The sequence below is a fragment of the Prunus avium genome, chromosome 5 (assembly GCF_965620075.1).
Source record: "Prunus avium chromosome 5, drPruAviu1.hap1.1, whole genome shotgun sequence".
NCBI lineage: Eukaryota > Viridiplantae > Streptophyta > Magnoliopsida > Rosales > Rosaceae > Prunus > Prunus avium.
Genome location: NC_142288.1, coordinates 20,934,192 through 20,955,002, shown reverse-complemented (window position 1 = coordinate 20,955,002; position 20,811 = coordinate 20,934,192). Strand labels below are relative to the sequence as shown.

The 20,811-nt window shown below is 36.4% G+C and overlaps 2 protein-coding genes and 3 pseudogenes across 3 annotated transcripts; all 5 read left to right on the top strand.

Moving 5' to 3' along the window:
• The first annotated feature begins 239 nt into the window (after positions 1-239).
• LOC110747849 (ethylene-responsive transcription factor ERF027-like) lies at positions 240-1,141 on the top strand. The gene has a single exon (XM_021947936.2). The coding sequence runs from the start codon at positions 474-476 to the stop codon at positions 1,014-1,016; it is 543 nt and encodes a 180-aa protein (XP_021803628.2). The 5' UTR covers positions 240-473; the 3' UTR covers positions 1,017-1,141.
• Positions 1,142-8,528: 7,387 nt separating this feature from the next.
• LOC110747640 (ethylene-responsive transcription factor ERF027 pseudogene) lies at positions 8,529-11,196 on the top strand (annotated as a pseudogene). Its single transcript, XR_015836037.1, has 2 exons — positions 8,529-9,447; positions 11,094-11,196. The product of XR_015836037.1 is annotated as an ethylene-responsive transcription factor ERF027 pseudogene (transcript).
• A 5,718-nt stretch (positions 11,197-16,914) lies between these two features.
• Positions 16,915-17,781, top strand: LOC110748163 (dehydration-responsive element-binding protein 1E pseudogene; annotated as a pseudogene).
• Positions 17,782-18,731: 950 nt separating this feature from the next.
• On the top strand, positions 18,732-19,726 carry LOC110747886 (dehydration-responsive element-binding protein 1F). Its single transcript, XM_021947960.2, has one exon. It carries the CDS (start codon positions 18,780-18,782, stop codon positions 19,500-19,502), a length of 723 nt encoding a protein of 240 aa, XP_021803652.1. The 5' UTR covers positions 18,732-18,779; the 3' UTR covers positions 19,503-19,726.
• A 314-nt stretch (positions 19,727-20,040) lies between these two features.
• LOC110748099 (dehydration-responsive element-binding protein 1D-like) lies at positions 20,041-20,722 on the top strand (annotated as a pseudogene).
• The last annotated feature ends 89 nt before the right edge of the window (positions 20,723-20,811 follow it).

The window sequence follows — 20,811 nt, the reverse complement described above, 5'->3', positions numbered from 1 at the left end:
CTAAGTAATAGCACATGATAATTTTTTTAGCTTTCCATATAATTTTTCAATTTTGAGCCATTTTTAACATTTCAAATTGTATCATTTTTAAAGCTTCCACAAGTATCAAGTGGCCGGGGTGCATGCTAGCTACCAATTTTGAGCGGGCCCCTTCCTCTTTCTCTCTTCCAATAACACCTTCCTTCCATACACAGTCGGACACTCCCCACACACACCCTCTACAATATATATACATATCATGGCTCACCTAAATCCAAATACTCAGTAACTTTGCGCCAAATATTTGACCAATCTACAAACCCCTTGACCGTCCTCCTCAGCCTCCTTCACCACCCTCTCCTCTCTCTCTCTCTCTCTCTCTCTCTCCACCACCAAAACTTGTTAAATTACCAAAATACCCCTCCATCTTCTCCACAAGCGTACTGCTATAGCACAGGTATAAACAGAATCAGAAATTGCCAAAGCTCACCACCATGGCATCAAACCCTTCCCGGAAGCAGTCTAGGTACCATGGAATCCGGAGTCGGGGCGGAAAATGGGTGTCCGAGATCCGAGAGCCACGTAAGACTACACGTATATGGCTTGGGACTTTCCCAACTGCGGAGATGGCTGCAGCGGCCTATGATGTGGCCGCGCTCGCTCTCAAGCGCGGCGATGCTGTTCTCAACTTTCCTAGCTCCTTGGACTCGTATCCTGTGCCAGCATCCACGTCTCCACAGGACATTCGTAGTGCTGCTGCCGCTGCTGCAGCAGCAGCTGCACTACAAGGGAATGAGGAGCCAGATAACAGTCTGAAGCTCATAGAGAAGAAGACAAAGTACGAATACGATATGATGATGATGAGTAGTACGAGTTTGGCGTCATCTGTGGGAATGGATGAAGAAGAGCTTTTCGGGATGCCAAATTTGCTGGCGAACATGGCAGAGGGAATGCTTGTGTCTCCGCCTAGACCGTCTGATTATCCCGACTCGTCCGCCAATTCAGACGGAGCAGATAGTCGTCTATGGAGCTATTGATTATTAGCGTTACATATGCTTTCTTAATTTATGAATATGTGTATATATATATGACATGGTTCGTTATATATTTATATATTCAAAATGCTTGGTGCTATATTTTGTTTGTGTTTTCTCTTTCTTTCTTTCTCGCTTTCACGGTAAATATTATTAAAACAGAGCGGGGTTTCTTATGCAATTGTTCAATTTTCTTTTTGTGTTTTGTCTTTAAAATTTTGAAGATACAATTAATACAGAAACTTCTGTCTATGAGATTTGAATGTAGACAACAAATTTTTAGCCGAAAATAACAAAACAGTGATATTCCGATTACAAGTAAGTTTTTCCAATGAGATTTGGATGGAGGCAACAGGTTTTTGGCTATGGTTGCTATGAAACCAAATAAAGTGTCATATAAGACAAAGGGGAAATTAAGTGCTGATAAGGACCATCCAATTGATTATAAGGTAAAGTTTTCTCCTAAGGCAGAAGATCCATTATTGGTTCAATCTTGGGATGCTTTGCGTCAGTCACGTCACTTGTCTTTTGTGGTCCTTAAAACAATGCTACAATTATATTGTGTTTTGTCAAGTGTATACATGACGAATTGGGGTCTTGTGCTCATCTTTTAAGTGGTTTGAGAGTTCAGAGTTTAGTACTTTGGGGTTTATATTAAGAAGATAATCAAATGAAAGTCTTGTAAACCTCAAAACGGTGCCTAATCTGGTTAATCTAGGTCGGCAAGTAACACACTAGTATATTAATTAGCAGACCAAAAGAAAAAGAAAATCCATCTACTTATATTATTACAAAGGAAGGAAACCAAAATAATAATAATAAGAATAATAATAAAAAAATAAAAATAGGGCGTTTACAAAAATAGAAACTACCAAAAATAGAAATTCTCAAAAATAGAAATTCCCAAAAATAGAAAATTCCAAAAATAGAAATTGCTACAATTGGTAATTGCCACAAAATGCAAATTCCCAAAAGTAGATTGAGATCGCATAGAAAAATACTAAAACCTGTGGTAATTAAACTCTATTCTAGTGCCACTGGCGCTTAGTACTAATATAAAAATATTAATTGCGTGGCTCATGATTCATGCAAATTATAAAAAGGAGAAATGAAAGGTGTGGTTGCAAGTCTGCCATGTGTATGTAATCTGAAATCTTAAAAAAAGAGAAAACATGGGGGGGCCTAGAGTGTGTCTTCTTGGGTACCTGTCATTCATTAAAAAAATTAAAAATCCAAAAGCCAAAAGAAATATATATATATATATATATATATATATATATGTATTTTTATTTATTTTTTGGGTGGGCTTTTCTCAAACGCAAAAAAACAAACGAACAGTTGAAATCCTTGGAACATTATTTGAACTGTGGAAGACAAGACAAGTATGGCCGACATCGCCTCCCAACGCTTTTCTTCTTCCTCACAATTATCTTATCAGTACGTAGGTGATGATGCATCGCTCTCTCTCTCTTAACAGAGCTTTTCACATAAAACCATGAAGCTGACTACAGAATACAACTGCTACTTATTTCTCTTTTGGGTTTCAAAATAAGAAGAATGTAAATAAACATTAATTTCGACCCGTTCGGTAACCGTTTCACAAAAAGAAGATTATTAAAATCTGAGAATGTTAATGTTAATTATGAGTACATCAGCTTTTGAAAAAATGTAAAAGCAGTGGGAATATGTTTTCTAGTAATAACAAAATGAGATCAAAACAATGAATATGCATGAAAGTTTCGTGAAAGATGAGTGACTAACGAAATGTATGTCTTTTATTCTTCCATATACAAATAAGTGGAAGAAGGAAGATGAAGAAGGGATACGTAAAAATGGCAATTCAATTGAAAGATAATTTTTTTTCTTTTTATTTAAAAGAGATTCTAAGTTAGAATGCTCCATCGTCTTTCATAAAATAAAAGAAAATATGTTGAGGAAAAATAAACCTACAAGCTATCAGATCAAGAATCCTTCCCAGAGACAAAACGAAAAACATGTTAATCATGAAAATAGGAAATACATGGTTTCTTGCCCAGAACATATTGTGTTTTAGGGGAACAAGATTTCAATGTTGTGGACAGTCATTCTGTTTGCACTGCGCTTATGGCGTAATTGTATTCATAAATTAGACACAAAGACTATCAACTACGAAGGCCATAAAAAATACAAGTAGAGACTAAACAACAAACAAACACTAAACTCATGAGAGTTGATGTAATTATTACAACACAAGAGACTGAAAATAAATAAAAATGGCTCAACCACCTAGTCATCACGGGAACAAACAAGAGTACCCAACGAAAGTAAATCCACCCGAAAACGTTGTTGTAGATCTTCTAGAGGAACTCCAATCTGCAAAATAAACAACCAAAACAAAAGAGCAATCGCCGAGACCACCACCGAGAAGATGGTAAGAGTAAAGGGTGAAGAGAAGGGGAAAGGGAAGGAGAGGGAAGGAAGTGTAGTCTCCTTCCCCCCTCCCCCAGGGATGAAGACGGCTAGGATTTTCTCTCTAACTAGAGAGAGAGGGTATTGTTTGTTTTTATTTGATAAAAACAGTCACATCAATGTTCTGTGTTTTTGGTAAAAGCAGTCGCATCATTTAATAAGACTTGTTAATTTAGGAACCTAATATCTCAGCAATCATGATTTTATTTTAGGATCATGTATTAGCCTTCATTGGTTCAACTTGATTCTTTATCTTTAACTTTTCAGCGGGGGGACCTTATGGTCTAGGACTTAGTTTAGAGTAAACTTAACAATTATTATTGATTTTGCTGAGTACATCATTGGGGGATCATATACTCATATTTGGCCATGTCACAAGTGTTTTGGTGGTGACATTTGGCCCCAAAAAGAAAAAGAAATCTAAGCAAAATCCAAAGTTATAGATCTTGGTAGAGTTGTATTTCTCATTCTAATATTAGAAGAGGTCAAAAGTTAGACTATTTCAACTCCAAACCTTTTAGTGTTTTTTGGATAAGCACCAAACGAGTGCATCAAATCCCTTGATGTATATGTATAGGTTTGTAGATCGAATTCTTGTGGACAAGCAATAACCGAACTGACTTTGACCGGTCAAGTTGTTGTCACCAGAATGACCGAAATTACTTTGTGTCTCGGTGGTGGCAAACCATATATATGAGGAATAAGGTCATGGGCTAGCCTAATACAGCTCCGTGACCAAAACCAAGGATCCTCATGGCCAACCTTGGGTTTAATGGGTTCAGTAGAATTTGCCTGTGTAATAGTATTTATTGTATAATAGAAGGTTCTCCAAAGCTTAAGTCATATAAAAAATGAGTAAGCAAGTATGATTAGGGTAATCAAATTGTCATTCCCCGTGTAATAGGACAAATACCTTATTTATAGGCAAATGTATGAGATACCTTCGCGTGGTATTTCGATGTGGGGCTCTTGGGCATGGCCTGCGTGGTTGCCACGTATCCTTGGCCACCATCCGCTTTGTAGTGTCTTTCATGGGATGAAGGTACTCCATGGCCGAAGGTGCTTTATGGCCTTATTGGGATTACTATGCTTTATGGGCTTCGTGGTTCGAAGATATGATATAAACATTACTATTAATTTTAGACTTAAATGTCAAAATGGTCCATGTGTTTTACCTCATCGACCAATTTAGTTTGCGTGTTATCAATTTGACCAATTTAGAGCATGTACAATGGACTTCCTAAATCACCTCCTTAGACAAATTTTTGGGAGGAATTGAAAAAATACAACTCCAAGTTCCAACCATGCTACCTATTCACCTCATAAAATATGGAGATCTCTAGGAGATCCTAAATCTGATGAGAGAGAAATGACTCTTAGTGGCTTCCTATAATTTAATGCTGCTTTGTTTTACGCAAAGTTTAAAATTTTAATTAATGCTAACTATCTTTTTATATTATTTTTTATAGAGATTGACCAATCATATTGAATTAAAAAATAACTATAATATTTATCACTCCCTAAACTAGCAAATATGATTGGAGCTCAAATTTTATAGAGAGCTCCTAAAATAACTTTGATGTGTTTTTTTGCCAAATTTTAACTAAAAAAAATAGGGAGCATGATTGTAGATGATCTTAGTCACTGTGTTTGTATATATTAGCAAATGTGATCCTTTTCGTCAAAATTCTATTAAAATTGAAAATAAAAATAAAAATTAATTGAATAGACCCACAAGGGATCCGTTAAATAAACTTATATGAATTCTCAAGCACTAACCTCTTGCTAAGTTAATATCTAATATGATGATAGCAACTTAATCACAATGTCAACAAGTGATCCAAACCATTCATTTATTTAGCTCATTATTCAAGGAACATTTCGGGAAAGAAAAAAAAAAACATAAGCCAAATTGGAAATCGTTTAAACTTTTAATTATTATTGAGAATATTTTCATTGTTCATAGGAAATCATGTGTCTATCTATTTTTTTGCTGAAAGTTAAATGACTAAATGTTGTCTAATACGAGTGATGTTGGCTAAAAAATCCGATCTCTTGTAAGTCAAACAGCTAAAGAAGACAAATAAAAAAATATTGAGGATCCCAACTGAGCTGAGCTGGGATTGGGAGCCACGTACCGCACACTTCAAACACACACATCCGTACAAAAAACGTGCCAATGACACACGTGTGAAAAGTACCCACTGTTACTTCAGTGTGTGTTTCCCACTTTACTTAGCAGCTAAGGGGTTTAAGCCGGCGGAGAACTTTGGTGGAGTGTCCAGCGGCAGCAGTGATGAGAAGGAGAAAATAGTGGTGGTGGTGGAAGAGAAGAACAAGAAGGGGAAGTGTTTGACATGCCGAGGTTGCTTGGTGACATGGCTGAAGGGCTTCTTCTTTCTCCATTGCAATGCTTATGTGGCTACATGAATAGGGATGACATGGACACGTATGCTGATGTCAAATTGTGGAGTTTCTCCATTTAATCAACGTTTATTTTAGTCGATTCTTAAAATTTAGTGTTTGACTTTTATGTATTTATTTGTATTGAAAAAGACGAGCTTAGCCAGTTGTTTTAGAGCGCTTCCATCATGGTGTCATAGCAAAGGAAAAGGGTAAGGAGAGACACTATTCATGTGAATAGTGATTGCCCTATCTTTTTTTTATTTTGTTTTTTCACTCATTGTCATGGCAACCCAAACACAATTACTATTCATATGTGATTAATTTTATTCATATGTATGAGATTAATAATAATAAATATATAAAAAATTACTAGGTATGTATTAAAAAATATATACATTTCATAATTTTTATTTGTATTTTTAAGCAAAAATTACATTGATGAAGTTAGGGTGACATCAACGCTGATGTCATCGCCCCTGAGATAACAACTCGGACTGTTCTTGTCTTCGGACCTGACTAGGGTTGTTAGAGTCCACCATTGATTCAAACTGGATTGATGCGCTGAAAATGATTTTTGAGACCTAGGTGACGCTCTTATGAGAATGACCTTTGAAAGATATTTTTGGTCTAGATAGATATTTAGGAGTGTGTACAGTAGAGAAGTTTTCTAAATTTGGAATTATTGAATATGATAGAGAAACTTTGGCTCGTTCCTACTTTAGAGAGCTGCCTTCCACCATACAATATCTGTCAATTCTCAAGTCCATAGATGTAATGGTGGGATTCTAAACTATCTATACATGTGGATTGAAATATTCCCTGACTTTCTCCCCTTCTCTGAGTTGACTCTCTAACCCCTCACTTTGTTGGCTTCCTATGTTCCTGTTGGTTTTGACCGTTAATTTGATTTCTGGTGTTGTCTTTTTTGAGGGTTAATTAGACCTGTGGTTGTGGTTGGTTTTGAACTGTTGGGGGACAAGGGGTTTTCCCTTGTTTTTTTGGCTAAGAACAAAAGATTGCTAGCCACAAGTTCTTGCTGCAATTTCTGACTTCATTTTGTTTTCTTCAATTGATCGGTAAGATTTATGACGTGAACTCTTCAAACCCCACATCTTTCGCTATGTCAACCACTTGATCAAGTGTCCATCTTTATCATGGGGACCAATTTCATTCTGCACCGACACGTCAAAAGATTGCGGAATGATCATGGGATTGGGTTTTATCTACTAGATATTAATCATAAAATTATTAAGAATTGAAGCTAGTAATCCTAAAACGTTATGTTTGATTTTTGGTTTTGTTTTTTGACAAAGGATATGATACTTTTAAAAAATTTAAATGGGCAATTCACCAACCACAAAGTTACGTAATTACAATGAGGCTAATCACAACTAAGTATCGAACTTATCACAAATGCATATTCTTACATCCATAGTAAACACAAATCTTTAATTTTTACATAGATCTTTGTCAAATTTCTTTTTCTCCTTTCCAATCTTCTCACTTTTTTATATTTTATTCAAAGTTTACCAAAGTTAGAGTTTGAAAGCGTGAAAGCATGATTTCCCACAATATTTGATTTTGAACTTTTTGAGGTAAAATAACAAGTTTAGTATTGGATTCCAAACCACAACTTTTAAAATTTTGAGGTCTCTCACACACTTCTTGAATTCTCATTCATTTTATATGCATTGAAAGCTTCTATGTTTTCGAAATCCATAAACTTTGTGCAATTTTAGAATCTAGCACCAGATTTGCTAAACTTCACCATAAATAAAGGGCACATTAGAATTTTAAAAAGTTTATAACAATATTTTTTAGCATTATAGTCACATTGAGAGAGTTCATATGTCATGTATAACGATGCATCTACTCCAATTATGAGTGAATTTAAGTCACACTAACTATAAGTGGATTTACAGTCACATGAACAGAGTTCACATTAAAATCTAGACAACGATGGATGTATATTATTATTTTATTTTTCTTTAACATAAAGATCCAACTATATGTACATCTGAAACCCCAATTAGATATTAGTTTTATAAAAAAGATAGCCCCTCACATACCCAATGAAAGGAAACAAAGATCCCTCCTGTCCTGTCCCTAATTAGATATTAGTTTTAGTAATACTATAATGCTATTACCCCCAAAGGTCCTATTCAATTGAGGATTCCATTTAAAGGATAATGGCTAAATTTAGGTACAAAATCATTTGAGGGGCCCAACGTGCTGGGAGCCATGCATAAAATAGTAGGGGCCCCTCTTTGGCCGAAATCATTACATATTTTCAAGCCACACCATGGCCAAAATATCCCCGACAAATTATATATTGTTATAAAATAGACAGAATATGAAAATATCATTGAAAATTATAGTAGAACTTGTAGAATTTTCGATCGAATTTCTCACTTTTCTCTCCTCTGATTGGTGTGTTTGAAGATTACCTCAATATTTATTTCTTGTTGTATGTAAATAGTAACTGAGACTATAACTCTTCAACTCTCTGAAAACCTGAAAACCTGGAAACCTGGTGTTTCCCTTCCAACATTGTTCTTCACTGTCAATATGTGGGCATCCACCACTTACAACATATTTGAATAAACATCAACATCTTCATTTAGCTAGCCACTAGCATATGCTCACAAATATAAAAATCATTTTTAATTGCCACCATCAGTTTTTAACGCTTCCACAAATATCAACTGGCCAGGGTGCATAAACTCTCTCTCTCTCAGTTCATATTTTGACACCTTCCTTCCATACAAAGTCCCCACAACCCTTTACAATTTACATCCCTACCTATCTATTCAGAGATACGAAGATATCTATATATATCATGCCTGACCTAAAATTTTGACCGTCCTCCTCAGCATCCTTCACCGCACTCTTCGCACCAAGTCATCCCACACACTCTCTCTCCAGGACCAGAACTTTTTAATTACCAAAATACCCTCTCCTCCACAGAAGTACTGTTATAGCATAGGTATACAGAATCAGAAATCGCCAAAAGCCCACCACCATGGCATCAAGCCCCTCCAGGAAGCAGTCTAGGTACCATGGAATCCGGAGTCGGGGCGGAAAATGGGTGTCCGAGATTCGAGAGCCACGTAAGACTAGACGTATTTGGCTTGGGACTTTCCCAACTCCGGAGATGGCTGCAGCAGCCTATGACGCGGCCGCGCTCGCTCTCAAGCGCGCAGATGCTGTTCTCAACTTTCCGAGCTCCATGGACTCGTATCCTGTGCCAGCATCCATGTCTCCACAGGACATTCGTAGTGCTGCTGCCGCTGCTGCTGCGGCAACAGCACTGCAACGGAATGAGGAGGCGGATAACAGTCTTAAGGTCACAGAGAGGCAGAAGAAGTACGAATACGACATGACGATGATGAGTAGTACTAGTTTGGCGTCGTCTGTGGGAATGGATGAAGAAGAGCTTTTCGGGATGCCAAATTTGCTGGCGAACATGGCAGAGGGCATGCTTCTGTCTCCACCGAGACCGTCTGATTATCCCGACTCGTCCGGCAATTCAGACGGAGCAGAAAGTCGTCTATGGAGCTATTGATTATAGTAGCATTAGGTATGCCTGAATATGCTTTATTAGTTTATGAATCTGTATATTGTAAGCAAAATAGTGAGTTATATAAAAGACAAAAAAAAAGAAGAAATTATGTGCAGCGCTGATGTGAAGCGATGGATAAGGACCACCTAATTCATTATAAGGTCACGGCATCCATTATTGGTTCAGTTCTTGGGATGAGATTGACGAAATAGGGACCTTGTGCTTATCTTTTATGTGCTAATAGTCTATGCTTCACTTTGAGAGTTTAAAATTAAGAAATTTGACATTTGAGTTTAGAGTTGGTATTTTAGGGTTTATATTAAGAAGATAATCTTATTAAAAATGCTAAGCTTTAATTACAAGTCATGTAAACCTCAAAAGGGTGCCTAATCTGGTTAATCTAGGTCGGCAAGTAACACACTATTATATTACAAAACAAATATAGAAACTACCAGAAATTAAAATTCCTACAAATAAAAATTCCCACAAATAGAAATTCCTACAAATAAAAATTCCCACAAATAGAAATTCCTACAAATGGAAATTCCTACAATTGGAAATTCCTACAAATGGAAATTCCTACAAATAGAAATTTACAAAAAAAACATTTGTGATCGCATCTCAATCCTTCCAATCTTTCCATAACAAAACAAAATATTAATTTAACCGTCTTAAAGTACTAAAGAAATTAGGGTTTCCGAACGAAATGGTCCCCCAACTATTACTGCAGTATTATTTTGGTCCACAAACTAAAATTTTCATTTCAATAGTCCTTCAATTTTCTATTTGGTGTCAAATTAGTCCTTTCATTACATTTTCCGTTAAATTGGATCACTTACTCCAATTTTAGGAGTATTTTGGACTTTTTACCAACAACAAACAATTGATTAAAAGTCAGGTTGGCCCACTTATTTTTTCCAAATTTTATTCTCGAATGACAAGACATAAAAATATCTTACTTCTTTTTTCTTCATTAAAGTGAGATAACTTCATTGAAATAACAATGTCATAGTAAAAAAAGAAAAACTGAATTTTAGTAATGTAACAAGTGTGGCTTTATTAAAACCTTGTCTTTGAAAACCTCCCGAATGGAAGAAAATCTGATCAAGAAAAAAAAGTAACACTACATAACATCTAATATTAAATTAATTAAGAGACCATTTTAATCGAAAACCCAAAGAAATTATCCATAAACTAAACTATGGTGATTAGACACTATTCTAGACTAGTGCCACTGAAACTTGGTACTAATATAAAAATGTATACTAAATACGTGGCTCATGATTCATCCAAATTATAAAAAGGAGAAATGAAGGATGTGGTTGCAAGTCGGCCACGTGGTTGCAAGTCAGCAAATATCTGTCGTCTTCTTGGGTAACTTTAATTCATAAACATTAAAATCCAAAATAAATATAAAAAAATCGTTTCTTAGCAAAAACAAACAGTTGAAATCCTTGGAACATTATTTAAATTTTGAATGGAGCAAAAAAGTGTAAAATTCTTTGCTGTGGGAGACAAGACAAGTATGGCCCACGTATCTCTCTCTCTCTCTTTCTATTTTTTTGGTGAAATCTCTCTCTCTTTCTTTCAACACAGCTTTTCACATAAAACAAGCTGACTACAGATTACAACTGCTACTTATTTCTTTTCTTTCTTTTTTTCAGGCTTTTGGCGTTTGGGGAATGCTAGTCTTTTGGAATTTCTCTCTTTCCCTCATTTCATGTGTCATTTTCTTTACACTTAAAACAATATCAAAGAACCTATTTTTTGTTTTCCATATTTACCCTTATTTGATATATTTAATTTATTTTAATTTATTAAATCTTTTACAGCTTTCTTAATACTTTGTAAAAAATTATTATATTAATTTATTAAATATTTAAAAAATCAAAATAAAAAACCTATCTCAAGTCGTCCCCACCTTCTTCCCCAAAGCGCAGCACCTCCATCTTGACTACTATCTCCTTAGCACCTCTACTCCATTTTTCTCACAATGCATAAACGCTCTCAAAGCCTCCTTCATTACTTTAGAAAAAATCATTTACCAAGTTCAAGTCACCAATGACGCAAGTTAGCATCTCCGGAGCCTTTTTCTTCGTCCAGATGCTGGTCTTGGCTGCGATGGTCTCGGCTCAGGGGAGCGTCCCGGCGCCGTCCCCGATGGATGCGGGAGCGCAGTGGCGAAGGTATTTGAAGGCCTTAAGGGGCCTGGGCCGCCCCCAAAAGTTTGATAATATTTGATGTTTGGTCCTCTATTCCTACAGATTTTAGGAATTATATATAATAATTTTGCTTGTGGCCCCCTCAAGATGTGTTTCTCTTCCCAAATTAAGTATATATAATATTCACCACTTGACTGAAGGGTGTGAATCCATATGCCAGTTTTGGTTTTTTAAATGTCCCATCAATATATTAATATAAAAAAATAAAAACAGCCAAACAAATAAAGTTTCAAAAGTTTAGCACTCACTCAATTATAGATGGTTTTCGAGATATGAAAGAACACGAATGTTATTTTGATACCTAATTGAATAAACAATTATTTTCTGCCTTTAATTTTTCCAAACATTGTTAAGGTTGAAAAAGTGAAATTTTTTAATGTCTTGTTTGGAATATATGTTGGCCCCCCAACACATAAATTCCTGGCTCCGCCACTGCTGGAGCGGCTTACTCTTTGCCTGCAAACAGATTCGTTGTCAGAGCATCGCTTCTGGTCTCATTTTGCGCCTTGTTCAAACGCTACTTCAATTAATTTTAGGAGATGCCAAGCTTGGGGTTTATATGTTGGTTTGGCTGAAAGATTTCTGATTCATGGAAATTTGTTATTTGATTATTAGTACAATTGGTGTATGCAGTTGGGTTTTCTTTGAGGGATTGATTTTGTTGGGCTTTGGTGAAGAAGGTGGGCACACCAACAGGAGTTGGTCCAAGTGGAAGGGACTTGGATCTTTTAAACAAGAGGTCCTGGGTTCGATCTCAGGCGCTTGCGAATAGAACAGACTTTGTTGGAAGAGGTCCCCGCTTTGCGCCCGACAGTACCTCGACGGTTAGTCCCCGCAATCGCGCGGGGGATACCTTGGTTTTCACCAAAAAAAGAAGGTGGGCACGACTTGGGATAGGTTTTTTATTTTGATTTTTTTAATATTTAATAAATTAATATAATAATTATTTACAAAGTATTAAGAAAGCTGTAAAAAAATTAATAAATTAAAGTAAATTCAATACATCAAATAAGGGTAAATATGGAAAACAAAAGGTAGGTTGTTTGGCATTGTTTTAAGTGTAAATAAAATGACACATGTCATGAGGGAAATAGAGAAGGTTGCTATCCTTTGGTGTTTATGCTAAAATTTCTTGAGAATGCTAGCAACCTTCTCTTTAACCTTCTCCTTTGGACATTCTCTTTTTTTTCCTTGACATGTGTTATTCTCCTTACACTTAAAACAATGTCATTAATATATTAGAGCACTTCCAGAAGTGAACCCTTTGCCATGGCAAGGGGGGGCTATGGCAGCTACTATTCATGTGAATAGTGGCTGCCCTTGCAAAAAGTTGTGGTGTTTCCACCAATTTCCATGGCAACAACTATTCACATAAGATATGAGGAGATAAATTTGTACAAAGTTTTGATGTATGAAGTGAAAAATATGACTAAGTATTTATTTATTTATTTTAAATCTGAATTTTTAAAAAAAAAATTTAAGATTTTTTTTAAAAAAATTTGTTTCTAACGTCAGCAAACTCGAGCTTGAACTCAGGCTGAACTCCCCCTCGGGCCAGCCGAGTCGGATGGGGTCTACCTCCTGCCTGCGCTGCTGGAAATCATTTTTTCACCCAAACCCCCCCAGCCCGAGCCCAGCCTCCACTGCTGGACTTGCTCAAAAAATTTGTATTCAATTTATCCCAAAAAAATTCACAACTTTCTTACCATTTTTTTAATTTTTTTTTAACGTCAAGTTTAGACTTTTTTTCTATCTAAACCCTTTGTGTTTATAAAAAAAAAAAAAAACATTGACATTTCCTCTTTTTCTTAAAAGCATACATTTTTTTATAAAAAAAATTGACGTTAAAAAAATAAAATAATGAGATGGTAAGAAAGTTGTGAAATTGTTAAAAATATATATATTAATAACATTGTTTTAAGTGTAAGGAGAATGACACATGTCAAGCAAAAAAGGAAGAATGTTAGAGAGAAGGTTGCTAGCATTCCCCAAATTTCTTTCATTATGCGTGGCTACGAGTGGACGGATGTCTGTTGCCGTTTGACCGCTCCATATAAACCTTTATGACTATTGTATTTGTATTGACCCTTGTGGCTGACCGTCCTCACGGTTGAATTATGAATACAATCTTTCGACTTTGACAAAAAAATAAAAAAATAAAATTTAAGTAAAGAACAACTTAAGTAAATGTTTGGATATTAGTAGCTCTTAGTTTAGAAGTTTTTCTTTTTTAACGTTGAAAGAGATTTCAAGTTTGAATACCCCATCTTCTTTCATAAAATAGAAGAATGTTAGGAAGAAAAAATTATTACAAGCTATTAGATTAAGAATCTTTCCCAAAGACAAAACGAAAAACATGTTGATCATTAAAAGAGGCAATACATGGTTTCTTGCCATAACATATTAAAGCTTTCAATGTTTGTTGATTTTATTTTGTAAAAACTATCACATCAAAGTTGTGTGTTATTTTTTTCTTGTTGTAAAGGCGGTTGCATCATTATGTTCTTTTGATTTGTTGGTTAATTAACATAAACACTCTTTATCTAAAGGGTGTATCTCTTGCCAATTTTGTTTTAGCCCGAGTTTGAATTCCCCCTTTCATGTATATCACTGAAGAAAGTAAAACGATAATTAAATTTAGTTAAAGCCAACCAAAATTGATTTAAAAGGCCCAAAATCTCTCTCTCTCTCTCTCTCTCTCTCTCTCTCTCCTCTCAACCCATCGGATGAAGGGGAAGGTGGCATTATAGACTTCAGCCCAAAGCCCAAATATATCTGAAAATATCCACATTGTTCACGTGTCCCGTGGCCGAAGGTCTCGTTTAGCTGTCAACCGATTTACCGACGTCACCATACAGCTGTCCTCGTATTATGCAAGTCGTGCTACTAGGATGACGTCACTCCGACTTTGAACTGGACCGGCCTAACTCCTTCGTGGTGAAGTTTTCTTTGGTTTAGTACGGTTTGTGGGTCCCTACTGTCTCCCACTTGAAATGCACTTGCCCGCTGCTTCCTATTTCCCATTAAAGATATTTGGGCTTTTTTATAAACTTCTTACTCCACAAACAAATCTCTACATTCTTTTTTATGGAAATTACATTTGATAATATAGTAAATTGAGCTTAGATCCATAAAATTCATTTTAAATCACCTACAACCCTTTCCTTTAGTTTTCTATTTAAAATACTCAATTTTTTCAAATAATACCCGATGACTAGGATCCAACTAAGCAAGTTACCTAATATAACTTAAAATCTGATTTATTGTATTTTTTCAGATTCCAAAACTACCCCTATTTACAAGTTAATATGTTATGAGGGGGTGTAATTAATGACACACGTTGAATTTGGAAAGATCTCCAAATAGTTGTAATGGATGTAGGAATTAATTTAGAAACTTATTTGAAATTAAATATTAAATTCCATATTAAAGTATTAGTAATCTATTTTGCGACTAGTAATCTATTTTTGAATTAATGTTGTTTTCCTTTTATGAATTACGACTAGTAATCTATTTAATTTATTAGTAATTTAAATTCAATATTAAATTTAAGAATTAATGTTGTTTTCCTTTTATGAATTATACGACTAGTATTCTAGTTTATTATAGTTTTATGAATAATAGTGTACATTCTAATTATGTTGAAAAATAATTTGATAATCTATTTATTGTTTATTTTTTGAAAAACATTAATTTGATCATCTTTTTATTGTTTGGTTTATGAAATTTTTTTTTTTAAAATGAACCTACTTTTTTCTCTCCAAATAATGTACCTTTTTTTTTCTCTAATAATATACCTAGTAAAACAATTTACCTAGTACAATGAACCTATTTTTTTGCTAAATTTTGTATCTATATTTTTCTCTAAATAATGTACCTATTTTTTTTTTCTCTAATAATGTATATCTAGTAAAACATTTTACCTAGCATAATGAGCTTATTTTTTCTTCTAAATAATGTACCTATTTTTAATTTATAAAAAATGTGCATAAATTTCAATTATACGACATACCTATTTTCTATAAATTATTGTGTACCTATTTATAATTTATGAAAAATGTACAGAAATTTCAATTACAAAGTAACTGACCTATTTTTGTTTTGTTTTTTTGGTAAATAATATACCTATATTTTTATACATATATATTTATATTTATATTTTTTATATGTACATTATATGTAATTTACATATTTTTTTTTTGGTTTGCAATTTGAGGGGGCGACATGTTAGAGGGAATGGCAACAAAAAGAAATGGGGTGATTGCTATGCTATTAATAGGGAGTTTTAATTACAATTATGGCAGTTAATGAAATGCTTGGAATAAATTATAAATAAAATATGAAGTCAGATGGCAAGTATGTAAAAACATAGGAATACTATGACCTATTATATCCTACTGGTCATTTAAGTTTGAAATTGGGTTTTACACATAGATTTATAGAATGATGGGTATATGTCTAGGAAATATAAATTGTAGGGACCTATATTGGACAAGCCCTTGATAATAAGTAAATTTCTTCTATTGCCTAAAAAATTATCTGAATATTTCCTCCGAGTTCTCAAATTTTCATCCCAAGTTTATGATATTGTATTAAGTAAGGTCTTGCAGTTCAAGTAGTTAAGACTATTTTATTCATTCATATGAGATTTTAAGTTCGACTCTTCTCTCCCTGACTATCGTTTATATCTAAAAAATAATTATTGTAATCGAAATTATATTTACAAATTTTGACCTAGCCTCCTTACGATACATAAACTAACCCCAAAAAGAGTTTCCTTGCCATTTTCTATTTTGAAGTATATGATTTTACATATACCGCCGTCCTTTCCACAGAACAAAAAGAGGAGAATGCATTCGATTCGAAGATATACAAATACTTGTGATTTCCTCTAAGTGAGACAACAAAAGCGAAGAAGACGATGAAAAATTTATTGCAGGATTTGAGTTGGGCACCACCTCACACACATTGCACACGTTGCATTAAAAAACGTGACAAATTTTGTAACCAAAAAATCACACGTGCTAAATACCCACTTTACTTAGCTTAGTAAGTCAAGCCAAAGCCAAAGTCAAATTAATCTATTTTCTCTACAATCCTCTTTGCTTTCCAGTGTGAACACGCCCACATTAGGCCGCTGATTTCCATGTGGCGTCTCGCCAAATCATCACGCTCCGTGTTCGCGCGTCCACTTCGCATAAACATGGCCCAACCCAAAATCTATAAAAAAGCCACCACCACACTCGAACTCTCTCCATTTTCAGCCCAGAAAAAACCCAACCCTACTAAAACACAAAGTCGGAAAGCTTTACACTAAGGGCTTGCAAAAATGGACATGATCTACAGCCAGCTCTCTGATTTAGCTTCTATGGAAAACCCGGATACGTCTTCGTTTTCGGACGCCAGCGTTACGGCCCGGCGAGCTTCTCTTTCAGATGAGGAGGTCATACTGGCGTCCAGCTGCCCGAAAAGGCGGGCGGGGAGGAGGGTTTTCAAGGAGACCAGGCACCCGGTTTATAGGGGTGTGAGGAGGAGGAACAACAACAAGTGGGTGTGTGAGCTGAGAGCCCCCAACAACAAGAAGGCCAGGATATGGCTCGGGACTTATCCGACGGCTGAGATGGCGGCTCGTGCCCATGATGTCGCTGTATTGGCGTTTAGGGGGAAGCTTGCCTGCCTCAACTTTGCTGACTCGGCTTGGCGGCTGCCTGTGCCTGCCTCCACCGATGCCGCGGAGATTAGGAGGGCGGCCACCGAGGCCGCTGAAGCGTTTAGGCAGGCGGAGGATGGTGGTGTTGATGAGAAGGAGAGTAAGGCAGTGGTGAGTGAGGAGAAGGGTTGTGTAGGAATGGAGGGAAGCAGCAACTTGTTTTATTTGGACGAGGACGAAATATTTGAGATGCCAAGGTTGCTTGATGACATGGCTGATGGGATTATGCTTTGTCCACCTCAATGCTTAGATGGCTACATGGATTGGAATGACGTGGAAACTGTTGACGATTTGAAACTGTGGAGTTTTTCTATTTGATCGACCTCTATAGAAATCCCACATTCTATAGTAAATCAGAATGATTGTAATTTGTAGGCCCTACTTACTTTATTTTTTAAATGGAAACATATTTATGTTTTAGACCCTACTTACTTTTGCTGTGACTACCACTCTCTCTCACCTCCTTCTCTCTAGACCACCAACTTTTCGACTTTTACTCTCTCTCTCTCTCTCTCTCTCTCTCTCTGCTTTGTTGATAAGATTTTGAGTTATGAGTAAGCACTGTGGGACCTCAGCTGAGCTTGGGAGTGGGAGCCAGTTACAGTAATAAAATATCACATTTCAGAAGCACTTAAATGCAGGGGCAAAATAGTATTTTTATATTATTTTTAATTTTTATCATCAGAATATTTCTTTCATTAAAAAAAATAAAAATAAAAACTGAAAAACCTTCTTCGTATCCTCGCCATCACTGGATGGTGGGTATGATTTGAGCGGGGGTATGGGTTGTGAGAGCACCATCAGTTGTTGCGGGGGTGGTGGGTTATTTGGCTCGGTGTCGGGTAGAGATTGACCATGACTTTGTTGAAATAGTCAGATTGTGAAAATTAAAATTAATACAAAAAATAAAAAACCATTTTGTACCTGTATTTAATATAAAAAATTAACAAAACTGACAACATGACCATTTCTCCTAATAAAACTAAAATTGAAAATCATGGAAACAATTTTAAAAATTAAGGAATCAAAATACAAATAGGGTCAAAATTATGGTGATATTGAACCTAAAAACCCCACTTGCCCCCCACTATACTTTTTAAACTTGCGCCCCAATTTACTTAGACTAGTTAGTTCAGTGTGTGTTTCCCGCCACGTGGCGGAGCCAAGTCTAATCTATTTTCTTTTCCTCCATCTCTCCTCCAATCCCCTTTTGTCTGTTTTGTGAAGGGAACTTGCTGAGCCACATTCCGACCTGGCCCCACCGGCCTCCTCACACTCCGTGTTATCGTGTCCACACCTGGGCCCACCTGCCACGCAATCCCTAATCTATAAAAGCCATTCTCCCTCACTTCCAATTTCAGCTCAAGAAACTCAAACAAGCTAAAACACCAAACCATTCATACATAAAGCTTAGTCTAATGGACATGTTCTTCTCTCAACTTTCAGACTCGGTCGACCAGCCCCAGTCGAGTTTGTTGTCCGACGCCAGCGTCACCACTCGAGGGGCTTCTTGTTCCGACGGGGACGTCATATTGGCGTCGAGCCGGCCGAAGAAGCGAGCGGGGAGGAGGGTTTTCAAGGAGACGAGGCACCCGGTTTATAGGGGTGTGAGGAGGAGGAACAATGACAAGTGGGTGTGTGAAATGAGAGAGCCCAACAAGAAGAAGTCCAGGATATGGCTCGGGACTTATCCGACGGCGGAGATGGCTGCTCGTGCCCATGACGTGGCCGCATTGGCGTTTAGAGGGAAGCTTGCATGCATCAACTTTGCTGACTCAGCGTGGAGGCTGCCCGTGCCGGCTTCCATGGATACCATGGATATTCGGAGGGCGGCCGCAGAGGCAGCTGAGGGGTTTAGGCCGGTGGAGTTTGGTGGAGTGTGCAGCGGCAGCAGTGATGAGAAGGAGAGAATGGTGGTGCAGGTGGAAGAGAAGAACAAGAAGGGTAGTGTGAACTTGGAAAGAAGCAGAAGCTTGAGCTTGTCCTATTGGGATGAGGAGGAAGTGTTTCACATGCCCAGGTTGCTTCATGACATGGCTGAAGGGCTTCTTCTTTCTCCATCGCAATGCTTAGGTGGCTACATGAATTTGGATGACATGGGCACCGATGCTGATGTCAAATTGTGGAGTTTCTCCATTTAATAATCGACGTTTATTTTAGTCGATTACTAGAATTTATTTATTGTTTGATTCTTATGCATTTATTTACTTGTAACAAAAAAGATTAACCTTGGTTGTTCGCTGTAAGTGGACAGATTGGAAATATATTTTTGGATATTTGTGGTCGAGATAGATATTTTGGGTTATATACTGCACAAAAGTTTCCTAAATTTAGAATTATTGAATGGAAAATACTTCCCTCCTTATCATGTATGCAAGAGCTCCAAAATTTCTTCCAATAACATACATTTATGAAAGTATGGGTTAAATTTTAGCTATTTTTGATAAAAACTCAATTTATAACTTGTCACATTTAACCTATCTATTTTTTTTAAGTTTAAATTTTTATAGAGTTAACATTGAGTTTGTCTTTCTACAAAATGTTTTTATATCTAATTTTTAAACTCGTTTTGTCATTTGAAATAAATGTGGGAAGACACTAAAAATTCTAATTTTACGCATCTCTTTTATTACTAATTCAAATTTGAACTTTGTATTGCAGTCTTAACCCACATTGAACATGAAAAAGATCGTCAATAAACGATTGACATTTAAATGTAGTTGATACGTACAAAGTCAATCGCTACTAAAAAAGCTCGATATAAGCCACGGACATCCATGACCGATATGGTGGGATTCTAACGATATTGGGTTATTTTATTTACATTGCATGGTTTATTACCTCTCTCCCTTGCCCTCTGTCTCTCCCTTCACTGTCCCTCACATGTCTCTGGCCACCACACACGTCTCCGACGGCTGAGATGGCGGCTCGTGCCCATGACATGGCTGCATTGGCGTTTAGAGGGAAGCTTGCCTGCCTTAACTTTGCTGACTCCGCTTGGCGGCTGCGTGTGCCGCCTCCACCGATGACGTGGAGATTAGGAAGGCGGCTGAAGCATTTAGGCAAGCAGAGTTCCGGCAGTTTTGATGAGAAGGAGAGTAAGGCGGTGGAGAGTGAGGAGAAGGGTTGTGCGGGAATGGAGGGGAACGGCAGCTTGTTTTATTTGGATGAGGAGGAATTGTTTGACATGCGAAGGTTGCTTGATGACATGGCTGAAGGGCTTATGCTTTCTCCACCTCAATGCTTAGATGGCTACATGAATTGGGATGACGTGGGAACTGCTGTTGATTTGAAACTGTGGAGTTTCTCTATTTGGTCGACGTTTGTATTATTAGACACCTTTCGTTTGTTTTATATGTAGTCATAAAATGAGTAAAATCAGAATGATTTGTGTAGGCTTTTTTATTTTTTAAATGGAAATATTTTTGTGTTTTATACCCTACTTACTTT

Excerpts from the sequence above, each read along its gene's own strand:
- LOC110747849 (XM_021947936.2), top strand. The coding sequence starts at position 474 with ATGGCATCAAACCCTTCCCGGAAGCAGTCTAGGTACCATGGAATCCGG.
- LOC110747886 (XM_021947960.2), top strand. The coding sequence starts at position 18,780 with ATGGACATGTTCTTCTCTCAACTTTCAGACTCGGTCGACCAGCCCCAG.